Consider the following 25,811-nt stretch of genomic DNA (forward strand, 5'->3'; position numbering starts at 1 on the left):
CAGTCTGATGGAAAAAGCCTTGGGATGTGGACATCACATCATCCATAATTGATCTGAATGGTAAATGCAGGGCCAAAGCGCTATAATGGTCGTAAATCGGGTTTATTTTTAAATGCAGGAACGCACAGGTTTTTACTTTTCGAGTTGTTTGTAAAACCTTTAAAAATATACTTTGGATTCAAATTGTGAGCACAAATGGGTGCATGAATGATAGGCTTTTTTTGAATGTTGGTTTTGGCATTGCTGTGTGGAGTTTGCCATTTTTTCTCCTCAATTGTCCACCTTGTAACAAAGACCCAATTATGCAAAAAATAATATTAATAGTTATTGAGATTGTCGTCACAAATCATACAAATTACGGCATACAATGGTCGCACAATCGTTTAGCGTCATGTAGCATTTCTTCTTCGGTCAGTTATTACAATTGTGGTCGAGTTTGTTGCATAATGTGTTGGTTACAGACAGTTAATTTGAGCCAGAGTACTGTATTGTAATTATTCTCAAGTCACCCTGTTTTCAGCTGCTCGAAATCATCTGATGGGCCAAACCATTCCCTGAGTTCGAAAAAGAATAAACTTGTTTTATGTAACAACACGCTTAAAAACACCCACAGTGGATAAAATATTACTACGAATAATTTCAAAGTATATTTATGTTTGTATCTGAATTTATAAATGCATAAGTTTGCTAGTCATTTACTGAGCACATGGTAAAGTCCAGTTTTCCGGCATGCGGTTTTCTCAACCAGCAATGACGTCAAGTTTGTCATGGTGTACGAAGATCAATGACCGGATGCTTGTTTTTTCTTTCAGCATAAACTTAAAAAAATACAGATAGCGTTACTTACAGTTGACCTGATACAATCAAACTAAATATCAGAATCTTTTTTTAATCCGAGTATATGTTGTAATTTAGGGATTTAAGGCGTTATAGTTGCATAGTAATGCAAAGTGAACTGCGTTTTCCAAGTTTTACAGTGAACACTTTAACCGGAAGATAGTTGTGTAATATTTTCATTGGACGGAATTTCGGACGGCAGAGCTGAAGCGTTTTATTCCCGCTGAAGATTTTCCATAGAAGACACGTTACACCCGCAATTCCAATTAGTCATTTGACAGCAAAACACTTTTAAAAAATCGATCGTTGTCGATTTTTTCGTAGCAACTGAGCAACTTGTACTTATTTATTGATCGCATTTTCCCTATCCCGTTTGGATTTTTTTTTTTAGAAAGGGCGTGTTTGGCTGAATCCGGACCGGGAGTTGAAAGCCCCTTACTTGGGAGTCTGGTGAGGAATGACAGCAATTGGAAAGTCCATCTGAATGGACACAATGGATTGTAAAGATCTCGGACATCATTTCGAGGAGAAACTCAAACTGACTGAAATATGTGAGTACGCCACACGAAGCCAAATAAGTCTTTTTAGGTTTACAATTAAAAGATGAGACTATGTATTTTCTGTCATTTTGAAAATGCCAATTATTTGCATGCATGTGTTTTCCTAAACCATCTCCCAAGTACTGCAGTGATCTGATGCAGACCCTAGGAGGGGAAAATGTATGACCCCCCCCCCCCCCCCCCCCCCTTCCCCCAACTCGTATTCACAAGACAGCTTCTGTCTATCCTATCTCCAGCAAACATCTACCCTTCATCTCCCCTTGGCTTAAATATCTCTTATAAACAATGTCCGTGTCAATACCCCCCCACCACCCCTATTTCTAGCAAACGTGTATTACCTTTATCACTGTTGCTATGTTGCATCTAAGGGGGCGGCGTGGGTGTCAATACATTGACCGGTGCTCGGAAGAACATCAATTTAGGGGGGAAGAGGTGTTTTAAAGCTCCTTTGGGGGTCAAGAATACCCTAGCCAAGTATTGTATACACAGGCGTCGTTTATTCACAATACAGCCATCCAATTATTTTTTTAAGTGATTTGTCTGACAGGGTCACAGTAAGGGAGGGGGGGGGGGGGTGCTAGAGCCCATCAGGGATCATGCATAGCATAGACCGGGTATACTCAGCACTGATTGCCAATAAATCATTCCATACACATTATGTAGCTCCATCATAATACTTGTATATTTTCAATTTTGCACAATCAAAATGCACAATGATACCAGATCACGTCCAAAACCTTCACTTTTGAGTGTTATGCAAAATTACAAGACCACGTTGATTTAATTACCGGCGCTTCCTCTGAGAACGCCAGCGATTGACGTTATCTTGAATGTAGCAACCCGAAAAAGGCAGGCCTGCTATATAAACGGACCAATTCTTTGTCGGTGTCTCCTCTCCCTAAGTCCTATAAACATAGCAAAGGGAAGACAAAACAAGTGGATCTTTGCCAGGGGTTGTTTTCTTTGTACAGCTTAAAATGACAACACAATGCAAAAAATCTTAAAGAGGAGATCAACCCAATCCCTGACACCATTATAGTCCTTAGTGACCCATACTATACCCCCAACATTACTCTCTTCTGAGGTGGGGCTTGCAAAGTGGAATTTATGTTCAGCGAGTTATAAACTTATGGTAATTAGCTAATGTGTTTTAACCCTAGTAACCCAGATAAAAACATTAATTAACAATAGAATATAGTTTGTACCATTTCTGGGTAATATACCTACATATTTTAAATAACGTTATAAATAAATGGGACAAAACTTATTCTGTCACAGTAGAGTACTAGGTAGAAGAAGGATTAAAAATGAAACTGTTTTTAAAACTCCCACTTGCGTGGATTGTCATGCCCATTGAAGATTTCCTTGCTTTAATCAAATCTTTATTTTTAATATTGGTCTCGATTGTTGATTGGTTACAGGCATGCTACTTAGCAAGGGTGGTGATTCTTGTGACTTCTTCGTACTTGTTGCTAATCACAAGCTGTGTTTCTTTGGTTATCATATTTTTACTTCTTTCTTTAGTATCACAGCAAGTCTTGGGATCTATAGCTAATGAATAAGATACATAAAATAATATCACCTGCGTGCAGTCTTTAAGAGGCACACAAGATTCTGAACTGAAAGAAAAAGGCATTGTAGGGGGTAGTTCAGCAAATAGGGTATCTGCATTTACCTGATCCCGTGACACAAACCAATAGCCGACCAGCATTTCATATAACGTCAATCAATAGGAGACAGGCATCCTAGAGACGTAACTCTACATATGCAGGAACACCGCGGACTTTAAATTTGATAAGTTACTGGGCATACATTTTTTTGTTGATGTCTTATATCGGGGAATATGCCATAAGGAGGATCTGAAAAACATAAATTGAAAATGTCATAGGGCCAGGGGTACTCGGGGTCTAGTGAACTTTTGTCAGACGTAAGGACAGTTTGTTTAAGTCTCTATATGCAACATAGAACTCCTGTTTTTTTTCCTTCAAAAGGGGTCTCGGTCTATTTCCCGACCTCCAGAAAAGTTGAGTCCATAAAACATTCATCTTGTTATTTGTATCTTTTGTATTTTTGCTCTGCAGTTCACCTCTCAGTTCTCAGAAAAAAGAAAAAAAAATCATGAGACGTCGACTCACTCCCTTTTGTCCATATTGCATCCGAGCCATGTTGACGTAATGTTCTTGGCTCAGTGTCAAGATCACTCCCGGTCTGGAAACACTGCCTCAAAACCTCCATTGGCTTTGTTTTACTTTGGCTTGTAAAGTATCCAGAAAAAGAAACTTCCATGTGAACTTTGTTATCTTGTGATACTTATGTCATGAATAGGTGGCGGACTGCAATTTTCTGCTTTAAAATTGATCGGCGTTGCTTATTTGTCCCCCATTCCAGCACAAACATAGCCTCATGAACATCATTGAAGCTGTCTGATACCATCTTTTTCCAGACTGTTACCGATACCTAAATGTTGAGCAGTCATTGATATCACAACCAAAACATTTTCAAGGTTCTTTCATTTTCCTCATTCTGAGGTTTTTGTGTTTTTCCTTGCCCTCATGTAGGTTTCAGATCAGGGGATGTTGTAATGGTGGTCTCTTCAGTCCTTTGCGACGTTTTGTGGTTTGGGGCAAAACAAATAAACATGACTCGACCAGAGACTGTCCTCACTAGTACATAAAAATTTTTTTCTGCCCACCAAAGAAGATGACTGATATTTAAAAAAAAAAAAAGGCTTTTAAAACATACATTTTTAAAATGCATACATCTAAAGATAATCTATTACTCCTCGAGTTTTTAATTTTTCGTTCCTGGTAGTAAAAAGGCCACTAGACAAAGGCTGATACTGGTATCACCGACGGTCTCGACTACTAATACCCTAAGATGGGGCTAGTTTGCGCAACAATATCGATACATGGTTACTGATATTCACCCATCCCTAGTCTTCGGATCCAAGTTCTTTTTTTCCCTGCTGGTAATTAGATATTTTTTTTCCCATAATGTATTTTTTTACAAGGATACAAGGGATTTATTTGATTTTAAATTACTTCTTTACTTATTCATTTATTTATTTATTTATTTATTTTTTATTGGCTGCTATTTACCAAACCGCAAAAATGTAAACATATATCTAAATAGTTATCTATAAGGTTGATTAAGATTTATTTTTAGGTTGGAAAAAAAAAGAACATTTTTATTAAAGAAATACTTTCATCTTAGCTAATTTGCATTTTTAGGTACTAAAAGTTGTACAGTGTATTCAACATTTTTTTGGGAAGCAATTCTAATTTTTGGAATATGTTGGGGGTCGACCATTCATAGAAGGCTAGCCACCAATGGCCTCTAGAGTATTTAAAAACAATTACTTTCATTGTAAACAAGTTATTTGCATCTTTAGATCTGGAAAATGTTTACAGTCCATACAGACATGTATTTCAAGAGCGACTATATTTTTCGCAAGGTGTTAGGGATCGATAATTAAAAATAGTTGAACGACTACAAATGGCCCCAGGGCCTAAATTTGAACAATTATACGAGGGTTAAGTGACAACTGCTAAGTGAATTCACCAAACTTCTCATTCATCCATCCATTGTGATAACAAGATTGTTTATTATTAGCATCACAACTCAAGTTAAAAAATAGGAATACCGATCAATCATAGCTACTAAGGTTTTCGCTTGCTAGTTTGTTCATTTTCAAAAGATACCAAAACCACCTCAAACTGGATCACCTTTGAATACACATGGGGCTCACTAGTTGGCTACTGTTGTCAACTAGAGCTTACTAGTTAGCGGTGTGACTTTGTGCTTCTGTGTAGATTTCTCAAGTTTAAGTGAAATAAAGAGGAAATCATTTTTGGGAAATGGAATGGGTGGGTTAGAATAACTGAGAATGGAAAATGTAGCAATTGTGTCGGGAGGAGGAAGGAGACCAGAGCTTGCACCGTCCACGTCATCTTCAGAAAAGCATTGAGCAGATCTTGTAAATCTCAGCCATGACGCCTGCACAGGAAAAGGAGAGAAGGTCTTCTTTCTGGTGCAGAGTATAAGGAGGGAGAATGAAAGAGCTTCCGTGGGTTTTATGCTCAGCTTACTTATGTTTCCCTCCTCTTTCCCGTTTGGTCTTTGAAATAAAAAACGGCATTGATGTTATTAATCTTGTTTGAAGGATTATTTTATGTATTAGGCCCAAATAGACCTTTCATAATAATATAATAATAATATCATATTGGAGAGATTAGCCACTGTGCATAAGGAACAAATAGGACATTTTAGGGCTGAAAGTTAATTAATATTTTTAGGGCTGAAAGTTAATTATTATTTTTAGGGCCTGGCAACCAAGGACTGCCATTGATTGGATCTTCTGTTTTTTATTAAGATTAAGTCTATAAAAAACACAATTTATTTCCAATGGAAGCCTACTGCATTCACATGAAAAATTGGGAAAAAAACATTTATGCTTTTTAAGACAATTCGTTATTGTAAATTGCTTTGACTATGTTTTAATAGTGTATTTTATTAAACATTCTTTCAGTTTTTTGCAATAGCTGTTTTTCAGTTTTTTGTTTTGTTTTTAGGGGTGTGTTTTTGTTGTATACACTTTTAAATGCATTGAAATATTTTTTCAGGTTTTTCAAGTTATTTGTTTTTATTTTTGAAATGTTTTATTTTAGTTTTTCCTGATTTTTTTCCTCCTATTTTTTTTCCCAACAATACCATCAGTTTCAGATTCTGCAGAGCACTGTTTATTTTATTTTTTTGGAAAATCTTTTGCTGACAAATATATGATTAATCGTAAACACATAATAAATCATATTTTAATCAAGAAAATGTCTTTCAATAGCCGTCAATGGCACCGAATGCAGCTCTAGAATAATCCCCAGAATAATATTTTCCTTACATGCCCACGAGTCTCTCTGCATTTTAGTTATTATTGCATTCATGGAATATCCAGTAAACCATCCATCCATTATCTGCACCGCTTATCCTCAGTAGGATCACGGAGGTGCTGGAGCCGATTCCAACTATCTCCGGGCTGTGGGCAGGCGACACCCTGAACCGGTTGCCAGCCAGTCGCAGGGCACACGGAGAAGACAGTCAACTCGCTTGGTTATTCATACCGAGGGACAATTTGGAATGTGGGAGGAAACTGGAGTGCCCGGAGGAAAGCCACGCAAACACGGGGAGAACATGCAAACTCCTCACAGGAGGTTCGATCTCATGACTTCAGAACTGTGCCGCACACGCGCTAACCACTGCACCGCCGTGCTGCCCCTCCAGTAAACAACATATTAGTTTGAGTTCCTGGTAACAACCAAACACACTTCTGTTTAAAACAACAGTTTAGCTGTGATTAGTCTATTGGTCAACCTTGACGTCAGTTTTAGCAAAGAACAATTCGCAAAATAGCTGCCCACTGAGACAAATGAACCGGTGGACTTTGTTTTTTAACTTGTATGCTACTACACAATTGTATTCACTGTTTAAGTTAACAATACCCACCATACATATTGTTAGATAATTCTTTGGTTGCGCTTAGCCTTTAAGATATTTGTTTGTGTTGATGCAGTGCTCCAACCTCAGAGGAATTGCTAACAGATGCGTCACCACTCTCTGTTTTGGAATGGTGTATGTTTGAGTGTGTAGTATTGATTACCTCTGCAGACTAATGCTGCTGTGGGTTCTTGTTTTTCGGTCTTTATTGAGAGCTGCATTCATTGTGGGGAAAAAACAACAATAATATGAACACATTCTGTGCCATTAACGGTTATAGATGTCAAAAATCCTATGACCAGGCTGGGGAAAAAAGAGAGAGATAAGTCGTTTTCTTCACCTTTGACGACACGGCTTCCCCAGCCAACGTTAGTCAGTATCTCCGGGCTTTGCCCTACTTTAGATGTCCGGAACAAGAATGCTGGGAGGGAGCAAGTCAGCTGTGGTTACTATGCTAACTCTTGTGTTGACTTGACTAGTTTCCAAAACAAATGTGACATATTTAAATAGGACTAGGGCAATAAATTAAATAAATTCGTCATTTGAATGATAAAAATTTGCCAAATCATGCAATTGAAAATTAAGAACTTAAGAGTTGCATTTGAATTGGTCAAAGAAGCTATTGGATATTTTAAAATCAGTTCTTCTTGTCAACATTTTGCACAGGATGTATTGTTTATTTAATAAAACATTTAAAGTTGTGTTGGATGCCGTTCATGTTTCCAAATTAACTAACAGTGTTTTGATAAACCCATAGAATTGAGATGGATTTTTTGGGCCATTTCGCCCAGCCCTAGCTCAAGTTGTATCACAGTTACAAAGGCTGGAACAAACAGTTTAGATCACGGGTGTCAAACTCATAAAACAAATGTAAGTACTTCTTAATGTAAAATAACTCAGAATCTATTACTTATTCAAGTCGCATACATTACAGTTGAAATGTAAAAAATCTAGCTACACATATGTATGTTATTCACCAAATGGAACAACATGACAATAATTTATTTCTCAATTCCACTCATTGGCATTGATATGGAAACATTGCCAAGTAGTGTTTTTGAGTCATCACTTCATGAGTATTGTTGTTGACTGGCAGTGTGGTAATGTAGTTTTTGGGTAATGCAGTTGAACTATTCTTAAACGCTCAGACATTTTAAGCCGCTGCGGGCCACATTAAATGTTATGGTGGGCCACATTTGTCTCACGGGCCATGAGTTTGACACATGTGGTTTAAATAGTCGGTTAAGCTGTGGATGATTTGATTCATCAACTAAATCAGTCTTATTCAGTTTTATTTTACTTTTCAATTTGAATCCCTTTGTCCTGAAACTGTCGAAGATCGACATTTGATCACAGTCCCTAAAGCTGCAAAAAACGATTATTAATTCATTAACCTGCTAATATTTTTGTCAATGCATCTCCTAATCAAAATGGTTTCCTCTAATTAATTGTATCCTAAAACAACACATTATTTTAAATCAACACCGTGGAAAATATATTTTAGCTATTATAACTAAACGGACAATAATATTCACTGTCTCCTTGTGTTACAAAAGACTTTTTCAGTAAAAAAAAAAACAAAACATTTGATTTGAATACAATGCAAAGTACATGAACTGTCATACCAATAATCATAGGTCGAGAATGTGTATTTGCTTGCTGTGGCACTGGTTTTCGTTCACTTTAGACAACAGTGCCGTCAAGTGGTCAAATATTACACACTGGGGCTTTACAGTACTAGTTTGGTAAATAACATCTCAGAATTTTTTTTTATTAATGATCAAATATTAGACCTTAAGCTTTATAAATCAAATTTGAAAATATTGTTTGTTGATCTGCTCTTAATATCAAATTCATACGGTAGACGAGTGTCAGGGATAGACATTATTAAAACTATATAGTGGCTATATTTGCACAGATAAAATACATGTATATAGTTTAATTCGACATGATGGTGGGAGCAAGGAACTCACGCCCTTTTTGGCTGAGGTCCTGAACAGAGAGAGGGATTGTTTATTAACGTCAGAGGAATCAGTACAGACAAGAACACGATTTCAAAATAAAAGAATACAAGATTGATAAAAGTACAAGAGATATAATTACACTCATTGTTGAAACATTACTTTATGTGTGTGTTTGTATGAGAAACATTGTTTTTATATTTAGTAATATAAAAACAAGCTAATTACCTTGAGACAGAAAATCAAGAGATTTACATTGAAAACCTGACAACGAGTGAACCAGAAAAATATCAATTACAAAAGAGTCATCTATGATTAATGCAGTGCCCGAGTTGGAGATTTGTAGCCCTCTTTGTTTTAAAGCATCTGGAGACCCCGCCTTTTGAAATCACTTCCTGCCTTCCCCTTTCTCTACTAGAGTCTGTTTAAAGTCAAGTTGCGATTGGAATTTATACGTGTCGCACCTCCAGTTTTTTTAACTGCCATTGACGGACAAGTATGTCAAGGGATTAATTCTATTGTTGTTTGTTTATTTTTCATTTTCAATGTTTTATATTTTTCCCTTTGGTGTTGGTCCGGTAACCTTAAAGACTGTCACCAGATGGTCAAAGAAATGAAAGGTTCACTTTGGTTTGTTTGTTAATTTTCTACAGTGCACACTTTGTTAAAAAACCCACTGACCTTCTCTTTTATTTCTGTTGTTGGTCACAAGCTGCAGATTTCGAAAGGAAAAAAATCTACTAATTGATACACAATCTCAGCCGGTATCGTGTATTCATTGTTGTGGCTTTCGGCAGAGCAGGAATGTTCTTCCCCCGGGCGTGGACGCTTGTCGCTAGTGAGCATTTCCGTGTTATTATTACGCACAGGAAGTGCTGTCAGGACACACAAATGACATCCAACACTCAAAACACATACAATGGATAATGTTTGTCTCTCAGTGTTTCCTAAAATTGTGTACGTATTCTGATTGTCCAAATTGTAGCATGCCAAGCTAACACATCCACAAGACATAGCATTGTAGCATTGCGGATGAGTGAGATTCCTAAAGTGGCCTGACCCAGATCCAACTCCGCACTCATCACAAAGACACGCTCATGTGCTAAACTCATAACTACATGGAGTTTGACCTGCTTCACATAGGGGGAGTGGCAGTGATTTTCAGCCTCCCTCCCAAAATGCTAAATAAATGGGCCATTCAGTTTTATGAATGAGATAGGGACATGAAAATATGACTAAGAATGATTTCTTTTGAGCATTTGCTTTCTGAGTATGTTTAATTAGGGCTGAAATAAACAATATTTTATTCCATATACAATAAATCACAATTAGTGGTTGTTGTAGCTTAGAATGGAGGTGAAGTGTGTGTTCATTCAAAGACAGCGCACCACATTACCATATAATTCTGAAGCCTACTTCCAACTTTTTTTCCGTGATCAAGGATAAAATTCAGCCAGCAACAGGACTACTAACTGGTGTTAACCTCCGTGAGCGACTATGACTGAGCAAACTAGATATGCCAGGAGTGGTTAATAAAGTTAATAACTGGATATGTTCAGAGCAGGTTAACTTTGGCTGCTAGATGGAGAAGCTAAAATTGGCAGTAAAAGATTGCAAAAGCAAGCCAGAATTTGTTAAGCATTGGTACCATGAATCACGGAACTTGGAGTAAGGGTAGTGACACTCGAGTGACGAAGAAAGCTTTATTCATACGGAGCAGCTAGCGATAACAAAAGCGGCTAGCGCAGAGCCATAGCCTGCAGCCAAGTGCCTTACATGATTGGCTGGAGAAGGAAACAGTGAAAGATGCCTGGATCACAGGATTCAGTGAGCATCACTTGTAGCGCTGAATTTGTCAAGTGACTTATAGAAGCGGGTAGCTGTGAGACATATCCTGCAGCCAAGTGACTATCTAAAGAAGGAAACTATAGGATTTTTTTTAAATGCCTGACTCACAATACTTTGTCATCATTGCATGGAGGGATCCGCTGTGGAAGATTAGCAGCCATTTAAGTACAAAAACTACCACCGAGACAAACTAATGTACCTTCTCAAAATCACTATTTGGGCTTCCATAGTCTCCAATCATGTCACTTTCTTAAATGGGAGTCTCAAGTTTTGCAGTGAAACGACAACATTTTAAAGATTAAAAAAAGCACGTTTGTTTATTTGAATCAATAGTATTTTTTTTAATTAATACTGCATTTTTACACCACGGTATTGCTCTATAATAAATTTAAACTGGATTTGAATGTTGCATTTTTTTTTACCAAACCTTATATATTAGGTCACTTACGGAGGATCCAAAAAAAAAGAAAATCTGAATGTGTTAGAATAAAAACGAATAAAAACATGTTTCAATAATTGTATCAGTGAGAAATTAAAATCAACAAACTAGCATTAGCACTTAATGTTACTGACATTATTGCTAGTGCCAATACTACAATTAGCGCTGTTCAGTGTAAAACGTTTGAATAAATCCACTGAAAAGAAATGTAATTGAGAACAAAAAAAAATCACATATCATAAACGCCACACATTCAGTGCCGTTGATGGCAATATGCGTCAATCCAACATTTTCCATCTATGTAGGCATGGTGTGATTGAATTAAAACAATCAGGTGACCCTTTGATAAGACACATAAAGTAAGAGGACAAAAGCCGACTGTGGCTCAAGAGTCCCATCCGTCACATGACGAGAGTCCAATTGCTACCAACAGTACAAACGTGGGCTTTTGTTTGTTTTCTGTAAGCACTTCAGCAGAGATGGCCAAGTTCAAATAGGTCGTCTTTCTTTTTAAAACACTCCTCTTGTCGCTTGTTTGCTTACTTTAGCTTAAAAGCACAATTACTCATACTGTCACAATTGATAACAATTGTATGATAAGACAATCAGGGATTTGATCACGTGCGATCGAGACCTCGTGACAAGTTCAACGTACCCTCCTCGCCCTCGCTGACATCTCGGGTTTCTGTGCCACTGTGACGGAATTATAAATAGCGACGTGGGCCGTACCGAGAATGTCGGCCATAAAAGGGGCAGGCGGCTGCTGAGGCACCTCAGGAGACGCTACCACGAGTTGCCAAAGGCAAACCTCGACATTGGTGGACAACTTTTCAGAAGGATTATATTTTAGCTAACTCATTCCAAGCCATATGCTATACATATGCTTTCAGAAGCATTGTCCTTAAGAGCCAGAAAGAAAAAAAATACGTTTTGTTTTTTGATTTGTTTTTTTAAATAACTATTCTAAAGGTTTTGGCACTTATCAAGCCTCTGGGAGTGATTTCTGTATGATAAATCACCACTAGATAGCAGGAATGGCATTGATTACATTTTTGTCCACGCATGGAGAAGGTGTTGCTTTCCTTTCTCTGTTAAGCAATTGAGAGTGTGTTGGTGGCCCCTGGGTAAACAAAATCGTGTGATTACGTCGCCAGACACTTGGGGCAGTGAAAATTTCATGCATAAGTTTAGTGTTCTTGCAGTAAATGTTATTTTGCAAGAATGTGCTCATGTGAAAATAATTGGTAAGATATTGGAGGTATTACAAATAAAAAAAAAAAAATAAAAGCATCAAAGTCAAAATTCTGCTTGAAATGCAGTTTTTCTTAAAAAGCTTCTTTTTTTTATTTTTTCAAAAGAACCCGGTGATATGACAACACCCCCAACCCCCACATGCAGCCATAGTCGAGCAGGCTAAATGGATCCTGGCCGCACAGGTGCTGTTCATTTTAGAGAGACAGACTGGTAAATGGAACTGCCATGGGTATAACACATTTGCTTCTGTGCCTCATTTCTCAGCAAGTCAACTGTAGATAATGGATCACAGCCAAAATAGTGCAGTTCACTTTAGGTGGGCCACAATGGCACACTTCAGCGGCCTGACACAGGGAAAAAATGGGCTCTGCTGGACCCTTGTCTCAGCAAAAGTCGACCCAGGCTAATGGATTGCAGCCTCAACGGTGTATTTTATTTTAGACTGGCCATAACAGCACGCCTCCCAACAAGTGCCCTCTGTCGGTCCCCGCTTGGAGCAATATGGGATGAGGGATAATGAATCGCGGCCACTCAAGTGGAGTGCATTTTAGGCGGTAATAACTGCAAATAAAGTGACTCCAGGGCCGACAAAAATGTGCAATGTCGTTTGTTGCTTGCAACAAATATGCGATCAGAGATAATGGATTGCGGCTGCTCTAGTGAAATTCACTTTTGGCTGGACAGAATGGTAAAAAAGAGCTGGCAGGCCTAACAAAAATCTGCTGTGCTGTCCCAGCTTGTGTAATGGATCCTGCAAGATTTCTTAACCCTCGATGCACTGAAGCTGCAAAGTACGAAGCGGAAAGTAACGAGGGATTAGAGGATTGGTCCTTTTATAATTTACCCTAGAATTGGATTTGTGGTGGTGTCGTTCTTCAATAGGCTTCAGGTTCCACCTAAGATACAACAACTTTGAGTGTTGAATTATTACACACTGTCACTTTAAGCCACTATCACACAATCTGTCATGAATTGAGGTCACTAATTTAATACCAGTCGCCGTGCGTCAACAATGCCGATAGGCGTTATTTTGCGAAAATGAAGCGTTTTGCCACCAATGTGCTTATGTGCGTGCGAATGAGGCGTGAAAAAGCGTTTAAGGATTCCTAATGAGGTTGGAGTGTTTGCGATAATGAAGCTTGTGTGAACTCCCGAGGTTTGACTATGAAAGTCAAATCAGAAATGAACGTTTACACAATGACATCATTTTATTTTATGCCAAGATAATAACGTCATGTTTTTATTTTTATTTTACCAGCTCTGCCCTTACAAGGTGACTCTCAGTCCATCCACAATGGAGACAAGTGCAGCGTATTCCTGACGCCAGATGACTCGGCCGTCACAGACCTTTCATCCAAGACCGAGTCCTGCAGCAAAGCAGAAACCCCCACCGAGATGGACGCTTCCTATAAAACTGACCACTCCACCCCGGGTGCTAGCAGCAGCCCTCAGCCCAAAAAAGGTAAGCTGTGAACGTCCATTTTGTCTTGAAAATACTGTATTCCCTCACCAATTCGCCCTTCGTACTTGGCGGCTTCTGCGCTTTTGGGAATCAGTGCATCATGGGTTGAAAAACATTCCACAATCCGTTTTCTCTTATCGCATTTTGCTGCTAGCGGGGGCAAGCAGAGTGCGTTTTTGCCGGGCTTTTTTTTTTTTTTTTACCGTTCTATCCAGCAAAAAGTAAACTGCACTCAGGCGGCCGGGATCCATTATCACTGATCACTTATTGCTGCAGACGGGGAACGGCAGAGCACACTTTTATCAGGCCGAGCAGCTCTTTTTTTTGCAGTTACTGTATTTTCCCCTAATATAAACTGCACTCCTGCAGCTGCAATCCGTTATCCACAATCCCGTATGGCAAAAGAGCAAGCAGTTGTTAAAATGCATTAATCTTAATTTGTTTGTTCTGTAGATTGATTTCACCACATGTTGGTTTATTAATTCTGGGATGAAAACGAAGTTTATTCAAGCGTGTCTAAGAAAAACACGTATGTCCATGCGTCATACAAGCAGCTTGACAGGCTGCGAAGATGATTTTAGCCAAAGGATGGTGTCACCAAATAGAATATTTTGACGTTACGGAGACAACCTCTAAGCTGTTTTTGTCGTTATGGCCCGCCTAAAACTGAACCCTTGTGGCCGCAATTCATGATATCCAGTTGCCGATTGTTTAGAGCGGGGGCCGGCAAAGCGTTTTTTGTTGTTGTTTTTTTCCAGGCCGCCATGTCATTGTGGCCTGCTTAAAATAAATGGCACTGTCTTGGCCATGATCCATTATACGCAGTCAACTATTGTTGAGAGAGGGGGCTAAAAGAAAAAAAGAATGTCATGTGGCGTTTTTTTCACCCTTGTTACTTACGCCTAAAATGAATCGCACATGTCAACTATTGCAAAGAGCAGGAGCGGAGTGCACCTTTTGTTAAGTTGGGCCATTGAAGCACACCAATGTGGCTCGCTTCAAATCAACGGCACTCTTTAGGTCGCAATCCATTATCCCCAGTAGACTATAGCTGGGCGCGGGGGCTGAGAGTAAATCAGTGTTGTGCGTGGCAAGTTTTTCATTCCATTTATTCCGCCTATAATGAACAGCACCCGTGTGCCCACGATTCATTATCCCAGTCGACCATTGCTGCAAGCGGGGAATGGCAGAGCGCTTGTTTAAAATGGGAGCAATTTTGCGAATTTCTTGCATATTGCGGTGGGTCAAGTCCCCATTAACCGCGTTAAACAAGGGATTACAGTAGGTGTGTCATTGAGAATCCCCTTATACAAAAACATTTTTTCCCACCGATTACTAGGCCAATAACTGCTTTCATATTTGATCGTGGTTTGTTCGTTAACTACCGGCCTATTGATATATATCTTTTTTGTCTGTTGGTATGCAATTCAATGCAACGGTAGAAAACCGCTTAATGGTTAATTTTTTTTTTTTTAAGTCTCTACCTGTCAATGGCACTGGATTGCAAACATAAAAAGAGAAAAGTCCAAATGTAAAATGCAGTTCTCTACATTTGAAGCAATTACATAATTTCAGGCCTTAAAGCTGATCAATTCTTTCCCACCAGACAGATGGCTCTGGACAAAAGCCAAATGGTTTGCGACACTAGGGGGGGTGAGTGAATTTAATGGCGTCTCAGTGGGATGTTGCTTGTCATGTATGCGACCCGCTGTATACTGTACATTCATATAACAGACCCAAGTTGGGGAAGGAGGGGATTTGAAAATCTGGTTGCCATGACGATGGCACTGAAGGCTTGCATACTATACCGTTTGATTGGTCGACACACATAGCATGCACATACCTGCCAAGCACTACGGTTTTGCCGTAATGAGTACGGTTTTCTTTAACCCACTACGTTAATACGGTGCCATCAGAGAAAATACGGTTTTACCCTTAAAAAAAAAGAAATAAAATAAAATTGTAAAAACATCCCACCGCAAGATGGGGACAATTACCATTTCAAACAACGGCTATATCAGCACTGCCAGGCGTCTGGCTGCATATCCAGGGAAGTCTATCGACCAAAGTGCTTGGCAGCCAGATGACTAGGAAAATGATGATGACATCATCTGGATACAAGTGCCACAGTGTGACCCATTCGAAAGAACAGTTGAAAAAAATCAAAACAATGCACAATTGAGAACAATTAATGATTAGGCTGTAGCTTGTATAACATGGAGAACATTTGGATATCATTAATTTTGCTAAAGTGAATCAACCCACGCATGTTAATGGCTTTTCAGTCCCTCATTATCTGCTTTTCAGCGATTAAAAAATCTTTTGGCCTCGCATTTTCAATTGACACTGGTGTGCCTTGCTTCACTTTGATAAGTGACTGATTCAATGGAGCAGTGACACTTGTGCCAGTGAAATTGTTTGCATGATATATTGAGATTTAGCCTTTAGTTTGTTTATTGCTTAAATATGTGCTGAAGTCAGTTAAGTGAAATGGGGAATTTCTAAGATGAACAGCAACCCCCCCATTTTTTATTTTATTTTTGCTAAAAAATGAAATAAAAAATGGGGTAATTTCATTTTAGTGTGTTTTTTTTAATGCACTATAAAAAACATTTTTACCTGATGGGAAGAAGATTTGTGTCATTTTACTCCGTTTTAAAAGTATTGCTCCAAACCTGCTTACTTCAAGTTGTATTTTCCTCTTTTTGTACAGAAAAATATTCTTGAAAATAAATATGCTTTTTTTAGGTTTATAAAATAAAATAAAAAAAATAATATGTGCTATATAAAATAAAAAGTTGTTTATAACAATTGAACCTCTTTAGATTTACTAGTTTTCCAGAGTTTAATAATAAAGAAAGCTTGAAACAGGATCAAATCAGACATATCAAACAATTTTGCTCATATTATGTATTGTTACTCTAGAAGAATATGTTGAAAATGTGTTAACATACGAAAATTGTATTAAAAATTAGCAACATTCTCTGCTAACTGGTGAAAATGTATTTAGTGTATAGTCGGTGTGTAAAATATATCAAAACTATTTATTCGTATGTACCAGAGGTCTGCAACCTTTCTCAAGCTGAAAGCTCCTCTTTGTAAGTTATTAGTGCAAAGGCACCCAGTTTCATACGCATTTCTAAAAAAACAACAACTTATCATGTTTTTACCTGGTTAATTATTGGATGTAAGGTTAAAGACTCTGTCAACCACTCAAAAAGTCATAATGACCCAGTACTGGTGGGCTATTTTCAAAACAGGTCTGCGGGCACCTAAGCTGTCCTTAGAAGGCACGCTGGTGCCCGCGGACACCACGTTGGAGACTCCTTATATAGACAGTGTCTTATTTTGGTTAACGGTACCAGTTTAGATAAGCAGGACATTATCTGTGTTCTTGCAACCCTAATTTGAAGTCTTTATCCCCCTTCCACAGATGCCATGAATTCCGAGCAGCGCCAGAAGCTTGCCAAGCAAAGGAGGGAGGAGAGAGCCAGATACATCGGTAAGACTCGATTTAAGCCATTCTGGTCAACTGGTTCGCCAAGTCAATGCACGTCTTTTATCCTGGCCTGTTTATTTCTAACCTCTTAAATTCCCTTTATTCTTTTCTCTATTTATGTGTATTGACAATGTCATTGTTGTCTCCTTGCATGGCTTTCAGAAGAGCAAACGCAGTTGCAAGGTAAGGGGTTTACTAAAATCGGCCACAAAGCTGCGATCATCATCGTTTAGAAATAACCATACCTGAAATCATTTCTTGGGTGATACACTTTCTAGAACAAGACATGGTTTATTTATTTAAATATTTCATTTGTGTGATTTAATTTTCCATTTGGATTGGGTGTTCATTCATGCATGTTTCACGTTGAATCAACATTCACGATTCTTCAGATAAAACACTAAATTCATTGATTATTTTATCCATAATTTTTAAAAAACATTTCTCTGCTTTGTAGGATGGGTCTATGGTTGGGCTTAAGCTCGGATTACAAAACTGCTGTAGGGTTGGAATCTGTGTGATGTAACCGTTATCATATTTTTTGAATTTTATCGACAAATCAACTGGGTCAAAAACAGACTGATCCACATCATGGATTAATTTGATGCAATTTTTGGAATATTTTTTGTACAAAGCAATACAATTACTTGGTGCATTTTGGGGGTTGTTTGTGAAAAATAACCCAAAGAAAAGAATAACCCAAGAAGTTGCGTCTGAAATAACCTTGTTTGTAAATCAGTCCATTCTTGACCCAAATTGTGTGTGTGTGTTTTTTTTTACATAATTATTTCTTAAAAAGAGAAAATTAATATGTTCTTAGTCTTTCTCGTAGCAATGAATATGTGATAAAGCATTGGGCATTATAGATGAGTTGAGACCAGCCCTCACAAACCGATTACATTTAATTACAGCGTTTATTAGCGTGGCTAGCTTGGTCACGCTGCTCTCAGTGTCACACCACATTTGAGACTGTATCTTTATTATCGCTACTGTATGGTCAAGCAAAGTTCTGCTTGATTGCCTTCTAATTTTCTGTATTGTTTTAAGTTGAGTTTGTACAAACCAACCTTTTTGGAGTCAAGGGACCCTTTTTTTCATAAAAAAATTCTTGAGAATACTGTCTGTCAAAAATATTTAACAAGTAATTACTGGCACCAGTTCCATTTTTTTAAAAGCTTAATTAATCATGTTGCCTTAATTATTGCATTTTTGTGATCACCGTTCCTCTGAGAGGAACACAGGTTATTAATTTTGCTTGATAATTTTGCTGTAATATTTAAGTTTAAAAATCTTTCGACCTGTATTTAAATACAGGATTATTATATTTTCATCTTGTTTTTTCCATAAAAATAACAACCATAATAATACTTAAAATGACCAAACATTTTCTGACAGTGAGATGCTGTAGGAATGCTGAAGATCTTTCAATTTCTTTTCAAATTTAAATCACCTCATAGCCTTAAGGGCTGGAGAATGGCGAATCTTCTCAAAGCCTTTAAGCACAAACGTAAGGTTAAACTCAACGTATTCTCCATAATTCTGCTGTAATCCTGCAGGCATAATGAGATTTTTTTCTGCAGCAATTGGATTACCATAAGAATTTGTCATTGGCGCTTTTTTGCAGAAGATCCGCCTAAGACTCAATGGGAGAAGAAAAATTGCATATTTTCTTGGCATGATTCTGTTACATTCCTCGGGGCTGAGAATACAACGTATTTAACACTGTTATGAGTAGTTGACTGAGACACTCAATTTAAGAATTTTCAAAATAAAGATTGAAAAGCAAAGACACAACTGTTTTCCAGCATGACACAAGTGTAATTTAAGAGTGCTGATAGCCGTTTAATTGTTTCCAGAAGAAACGAGCCGTAGTCCTGCATAGAGTGGCATCTGCTAAAGCAGGCTGTCTAACACCGCAGGAATTTTCTGTTTACTGCTGCAAAAAGTCCGTGTGAGAAAGGGCCTCCCATCTGTGTTACTCTTTCATTTTTACGTTTTTCATGCAAGCAAAAAATTGTGGCGGTTTTCTGGTCCTTGTTACCACAAGGAATGTTCTTGACTATCACATCTGTGGTCCCCTCTTCAGCTGTAAAAAAAGCCCAGTGGCTGGAGAAGGAGGAGAAAGCTCGACGACTGAGGGAGAGTCAGCTGGAGGACCGCAGGAAGAAGCTGGAGGATCAGCGGCTGAAGGCCGAAAAACGTCGGGCCCTCCTGGAGGAGAAACAGAGGCTGAAACTAGAGAAAAACAAGGCGAGTCCTATGCATTGCGGATCAACTTTCAGGTTGACTTAATATGATGTAGGCAATTGGCCTCTTCTGAGCCAGATTGATTAACGGCTTTATAACTGCTGTCAATAATCAATCTCAATTAATAATTTCAACCACATTTTCCTCATAGTTAACTTTTGTTTAAACTTTAATTATTTGGTAAAAATGTGAAGAAATCCTTTCATTTTTAGGGATTTTAAATTTGTAAAAATATATTTCAATAGTTTTTAGAATTTGACGTGCATCAACGTTTACTCCCTTACCCCCTAAAATTCTGTAAACATAGGTGACTGATTGTAATCACTAAGGGAAAAAAACAATTTCACACGATTGTTTTTAGTTTATGTCGGTATTTATTAATTTCTATAAAGCCTCCTGACAGGATCTGGAACGCCATGTTCCACCAGGTGGCGCCAACTGGGGGCGTGGTAGATATGAGCACACCTGCATCCAATCTCCCTACCTGAATCTAATCATCCCTAGCCTTTATATTGCTTTTGGTGTTGGGTCATTGTCAAGTCAGGTTTTTTATGTTTCCTTTTTTTGACTTGGACATTTTTTTTGTTGGTTTTGTTATTAAACATGTTCCTTTTTAAACGTGTCTGCCTTGGTTCCTGCTTCCTGTCATAATTGGTCAATTTGCTGATAACACCCGCGTTGTCCATTAAAATATTTTCAATTATAAAGTAAAATGCATGAATTAACTGTCTTGAGTTATAAATAACCGACTGCATTGAATGCAGCTCACAGCCTAACAGTAATGTGAGTGATTACTCGTCTCTTTCTGGCGAGCCGCTAACGCCGGAGATTTGTACCTCTTTTATTCACTAGCAGAATTATTTTTAGTGCTCTTAGCATCTGTCGCTTGTGTTAATTAATGTACAATAGTAGCCATTTTGCCAACAAATCTAAGAACAATGAGTAATCTTTGTTAAAAAGTGGCTCAACAAAGCAATTACTGCTAGCAATGTCATTTAAAAATGCTAATCATTAAAGCTAGTTGATGCATAAGCAATGGTAACTACATCAGCCTTAGCTGCACTTGGACAATTGCATCTTTGCTACCTACTTAAACCTTCTAGTTGCTAATGATAGCAGGTGGATTAGTGCCGCTGGTCACATTTGTGTTAGCGGCATTCTTTTCTCCGCTTTATAATTATGAGTTAAAAAAACAACAACTTGACAGCAATAAGTGAAGTTTGTTAATTACACCAGTAATAAATAGACTTGGTCCTAATATTTGGATGTCTTACAGGAGCGATACGAGTCAGCCATCAAAAGGTCAACAAAAAAGACATGGGCCGAGATCCGTCAGCAGAGATGGTCCTGGGCAGGAGGACTCAACCAGACTTCCCGAAGAGAAAGTGAGTTGTTTGTAGTTTGTCACTCCATCGCTTAAATTCAAGACGCTCACGCAATTTTAGGAAATTGCCTCAGGAGGTTTTCGCGGTTGAAAGGGCGGAGAAATTCCCACAGATGATGTCAGCGTTGACTAATATTCTGGTACCACCACTGGGGGCGGACTACATTTTTAAATTTTCATTTAAGCAGCAGTGTGCTGATGAGTTTTTTTCTTTCCCACTCATTTAAAACCTAAAACTTTCCCTTCATGTTCCTTGGAATGCCCCCGCAAGACAGCGTGGATCATCGTGTGTACAGATGTTGTTTGTTGCATTCTCTCCGGTGCAGGCAGATGCTCGGCCTCCACTGTCAACCTGCCGAGACAGGTGGACCCTGTCATTAACAACAGGCTGTCCAAGTCCTCTGCAACGCTCTGGAACTCCCCCAATAGAAGTAAGGACGACCCAACTTCAGTGTCCACCGGGCTTCCCACCAACCCTCCTCATACCGCCCCACTTTTTCCCCCTTCTTTTACCCTTTTGTTTTTTTGGGGGTTATTCTACTTGTCGTGTCTGGTGGCCTGCCTGCCTGCCTGCCTGCGCTTGGTGACTGGTCATTTGCTGCACACACCTTCACGGTGCATTGTGGTTTTCATTTGATTTGGTTGTCTTTTATTTGCATTTTGGATCAAGCTCCTCTCATTGGTGAAGTCATGCTTTAAGAAAGTGTGTCTCTTCATCTTCTATGTCTCTTCATGGCATTTTTTGTGGTGTCTCCACCTTTTTGTTGGTGGCTTGGTGTGGTGGTGGTTGATATAAGTAAACGAAAGCCTACTTTTCTGTTTATGTTAAACTTGACTGTTTCATCCTCTTATGATTCAAATAATGCTTTGCTTTAAAATACAGTAGACCCCTAAGATACGATATTAATCTATTATGAGATGGTGATTGCAAAGTGAAATTGCAATATAGCGGGGGATTGAATCCTATGGTAATTAGCTATAAACCCCTCCCCTGCTACCTCAGATAAAAACATTAGAATAACAAAAAGGACGAGAGGAACCACGACTTGTGTGTAATACATCATATGATTAAAATCAATTACAAATAGATATACAAATAAAGGAAAAAAAAATCAAATTTTCTTTAGCTTTGTTGTGATGTGTCATGAGCTGATCTAGTGGAGTAGCAGGTAATGCAGAGGGGGGAGGAGATGGTGACGGCGCATTAAAAAAGAAACCGATATTAAAACTGCCTCTTGCGAGGATTTCATGCCCCTAGATTTACTTTCTTTAATCACCTCCTTATTTTAATTAATAGTCCATATCGTTGATTGGTTAAAGCTATGCAACCTCGCAAGGATAGCAATTCATGTGCCTTTTTCGTATTTCTTGATAATTGCAAGCTTTGGTTCCATGGTTATCATACTTGTGCGTTTTCCTCACTACAATTACTACAATCCTTGGGACTCTTAGAAAATAAATACAGTACAAAAAAATACAGTGTTGTATCACCGATGCGCAATGTCTTTACAGAGCACACAATATTCTGAAGTGAACTGACAGACTAAAAGGCATTGTGGGGATAGTTCAGCCGATAGTAGATTGACATTTTTATGATGCCACGGCATCAGCCGATTGTAAGACCTGCATCGTCTGCCAATAGGCGAGTTCAAATTGTACCGTATATATTTTTGGCCACGCAAAATAATACGTTGTTGATGTTGTATAGTGGAGAACATGCAATTAAAAGAAGTGGGGGGACATCTTATTCCACACTATGAAGTGAAAACATTGTAAGACTCGAGTGCAGTATCCAGGGGGTCTACTTTACATCAATCTGTATGTGGAGTTGCAAAAAACGGTGTGCTGACATTTCCCACACTACCCACACAGAACAGTTGATCAGCAGCAGCCTCCTCCTTGCCGCATTGGAGGGAAAAAAGGAGGAGGCAGCCGCGCTACTCCACTGTTGCCTGGCAACAGACAGTAGTCATTTTATTGGCTCGTCATAAAAGGCAAAACGAAGGTGACTGTTTGTGTTCTTATATAAAGTAGGTATGTGATGATTGCACATTACCATATAAGTTAGTTGTGATATTAAAAGTTCAGTCACATTGAAGTAAAAAATAGATTTGTTTATTTACTTACAAATTGACAAAATAATGGAAAATGTATTTACAGAGAACTTGTTTTTAAAATGTTACAAAAATGAATCTGTTTATCTATAGTCGTACGTGAAGATTTCTTTGTGTAACTGAAATAGGTGATTAATGCATGTTTTTGGTTTTCCTCCTCTGACATGATCAGTGTGGCACTCTGATGAATGCTAATACTCAGTAAGAGGAGACATCACCAGACACACTTATTTCTCAGCAGTTTTGAATTTTATTTGATTTTAAGCAGTTTTTATTATTGAATAATGTTCGGAGACTCTGGTTATTTGGCAAATAGCATCAGAATTCTACATTCTTGTTTCTGATGTATATATCAATTTAGGTTGTTTACATTTGTGGGTGATACTGTAATCCCTCGTTTATCGCGGTTAATGAAGACCAGAATCACTCACTTCATTGAAAAAATATGCAATTATCATTTTTAAAATGCATTTTGCCGCCCCCTCAGTCGCAGCAATAGTCGACCATGGATAATGAGTCAAGGCCACTCAGATGCTTTTGATTTAGGGAGAAAGAACAGGAAAAAAGTGCTTCCATGCATGATCCGAATTTTCTCTCTTGACCTCCGCAATGAGCATCAGACCACTGAGGGTAATGGATCGCGGACACAACCGTGAATTTTATTGATAGCAGGCCAGCATGCCACGCCTCTCGACGAAAGTGCTGGTTTTCACTTAAAGCAATATTTGATCGGAAATATCTATCAACAACTAATGCGTTGAGGCCGCAAAAAACCCAGGCGCAAAGTAGTGAGGGTTTATTTACAAGTCATGTTTATTTGTAAACCCCTAATCACAAGACGTCTCAATGGGCTGCATAGACCACAGATTAAACTAAAGACTATTATTACATCATCCTTTCATCTAAAATCTAAATGAGGTCAAGGAAAAACTCAAAAACCTTAACATTAGGAAAATGAAGGGACCGCACATGAGGTAATACCCCTTCCAGGATCACCAGGTTGCAATGGATGTTGCAATAACAAACAATACACAAATATTGTCAACATGAACTCTAGATCATTCATAAGCTATAAAATAGAAGTGTGTTCTAGGCCCGAATTTAAACAGTTCCACTGAAGTTGCAGATTGAATCTCAGAGGGCAGAGCATTCCACAGCACCGGGGCCCGAATGGAGAACAATCTCGAAATTTTGGATCTCTTCTTGGCTCTTGGGATATTTAGTAGACCAGCATTTTCAGATAGAAGAGAGCGTCTGCTGTATTCTGTGGCTTGATGGTCGTCCTAAATGTTTTTGTTTTGTTTTTGTTTTTAGTGAATGAAAGTGTTTTTTGTTTTTTTACCAATGGCAGGCATTAAATATAACATTCTGTTCCTTTAAGCACTAATTTTCATCATTTCAATTGAAAGATTCAAGATGCAAAAGGCCTAGTTCATCAGTGAAAAATATCTTGATAAATCAAATGAATACACCATAAAAGAAATAGCAAGTGTTGAAAAATGTAGACAGTTATTTGAATGTCAACCTTTAGTGTAATACCCAGTAATGCTTCATGAAAGGGATGGTTTTGACAAATCTTTGCTGCTTTTTCAGAAAGACTGATCTCCATTTTGGGCCTTTTTTTTTTTTGGCGCTTTTTTACTGTAAACGTTCTGTCCATGCAAAAAACAGCCTGTTTTAGCACTACTTCTATTAATCACAACCAGGTAATAACATAGTAACAACATATTAATAACATGGTAAGTTGTTATTTTAGAAATGCATATTAAACTGCTTGTCTTTCACGCTAATTAGTAACAAAATGAGTTGCTTGCGACATCAAATGGTTTGATGACCCCTGGTTGATATTGTGTATGGGCTAGTAAGGTTGTCTTGCCACCATTGGAAAAGTGTAATACTGTAGCTCTTTTACACTTTCCAGCCCTGAAAACTAAAAAAAAACTATGTTTGGGCTTTTTTTGTAATTGCTACTTTGAACATTTCTGGATCACAAGTAGCTTACATGTCAGCATCTTTCATCCGGGATGAAGAGACATGTTGTAACAGGTGTGCAGGATTTAAGATTGACCTGGTTTTGACAGTGCCCTCTTGTGTCAGCCCGCAGCCTGCGTCTGAGCCCGTGGGAGAGCAGAATCGTTGAGCGACTCATGACGCCAACTTTGTCATTCCTGGCCCGCAGTCGCAGCGCCGCCACCCTGCTCAACAACACCGACTCTTGTGAGTGTCACATGGAAAGTTGTGTGCAGTTTGCATTTTTGCTGTGACCCTTGATTTTAATACAGTGTTTATAAGAGCACCTCCAAACATGAGACCTTTCAATATGCGAGTTTTTTGAACAAAAATCTTGCTCTATGTATTAAGCTAAATCCAATCTACAAGCAGTCCCAGAGGCTACCACTAGAGACCGCTCACAGGCATAATCAGCTCGTCCTAGTTTGCGCATTTGCTTCCCACCATCGGACACCTGATCCCACCTACCCGTTTATATTACAATATAATATCATATTATATCTCCTTTTTGTGACCATAGCCATGAATTCTGGAAAGAGAAATGATAAGGTATTTTCCTAGAAAAAAGGAGAAAATGGCAATCGAAACAAATCATGAAATAGTAGACAATCATGGTGTTCGTGTGAGTGACCTAGCTAAGGATTTGTATGCTAATGAAAAGGGAAGATGTGATCAAGGCTTTGAAACCAACCAGGCGTATGACTGTTCT

At 38.4% G+C, this 25,811-nt stretch overlaps 1 protein-coding gene across 6 annotated transcripts in view; it reads left to right on the plus strand.

The window, feature by feature from the left end:
* Window positions 1-1,013: 1,013 nt before the first annotated feature.
* Window positions 1,014-25,811, plus strand: part of map7d1b (MAP7 domain containing 1b) — a 39,333-nt gene continuing 14,535 nt past the window's right edge. Inside the window, exons 1-8 of one of the 6 annotated variants that reach the window (XM_088328904.1) lie at window positions 1,014-1,388; window positions 13,645-13,848; window positions 17,282-17,350; window positions 17,510-17,530; window positions 19,434-19,597; window positions 20,871-20,979; window positions 21,305-21,409; window positions 25,190-25,309. In XM_088328904.1, the coding sequence (XP_088185030.1) occupies window positions 1,322-1,388; window positions 13,645-13,848; window positions 17,282-17,350; window positions 17,510-17,530; window positions 19,434-19,597; window positions 20,871-20,979; window positions 21,305-21,409; window positions 25,190-25,309 (859 nt within the window). In that variant the 5' untranslated portion in view covers window positions 1,014-1,321. The remainder of the gene's footprint in view (window positions 1,389-13,644; window positions 13,849-17,281; window positions 17,351-17,509; window positions 17,531-19,433; window positions 19,598-20,870; window positions 20,980-21,304; window positions 21,410-25,189; window positions 25,310-25,811) is intronic. The other 5 variants (XM_088328902.1, XM_088328907.1, XM_088328905.1 and 2 more) reach the window with 5 other exon arrangements.

Source organism: Urocampus carinirostris, chromosome 2 (assembly GCF_059441175.1).
Source record: "Urocampus carinirostris isolate Australia breed hairy pipefish chromosome 2, RoL_Ucar_1.0, whole genome shotgun sequence".
NCBI lineage: Eukaryota > Metazoa > Chordata > Actinopteri > Syngnathiformes > Syngnathidae > Urocampus > Urocampus carinirostris.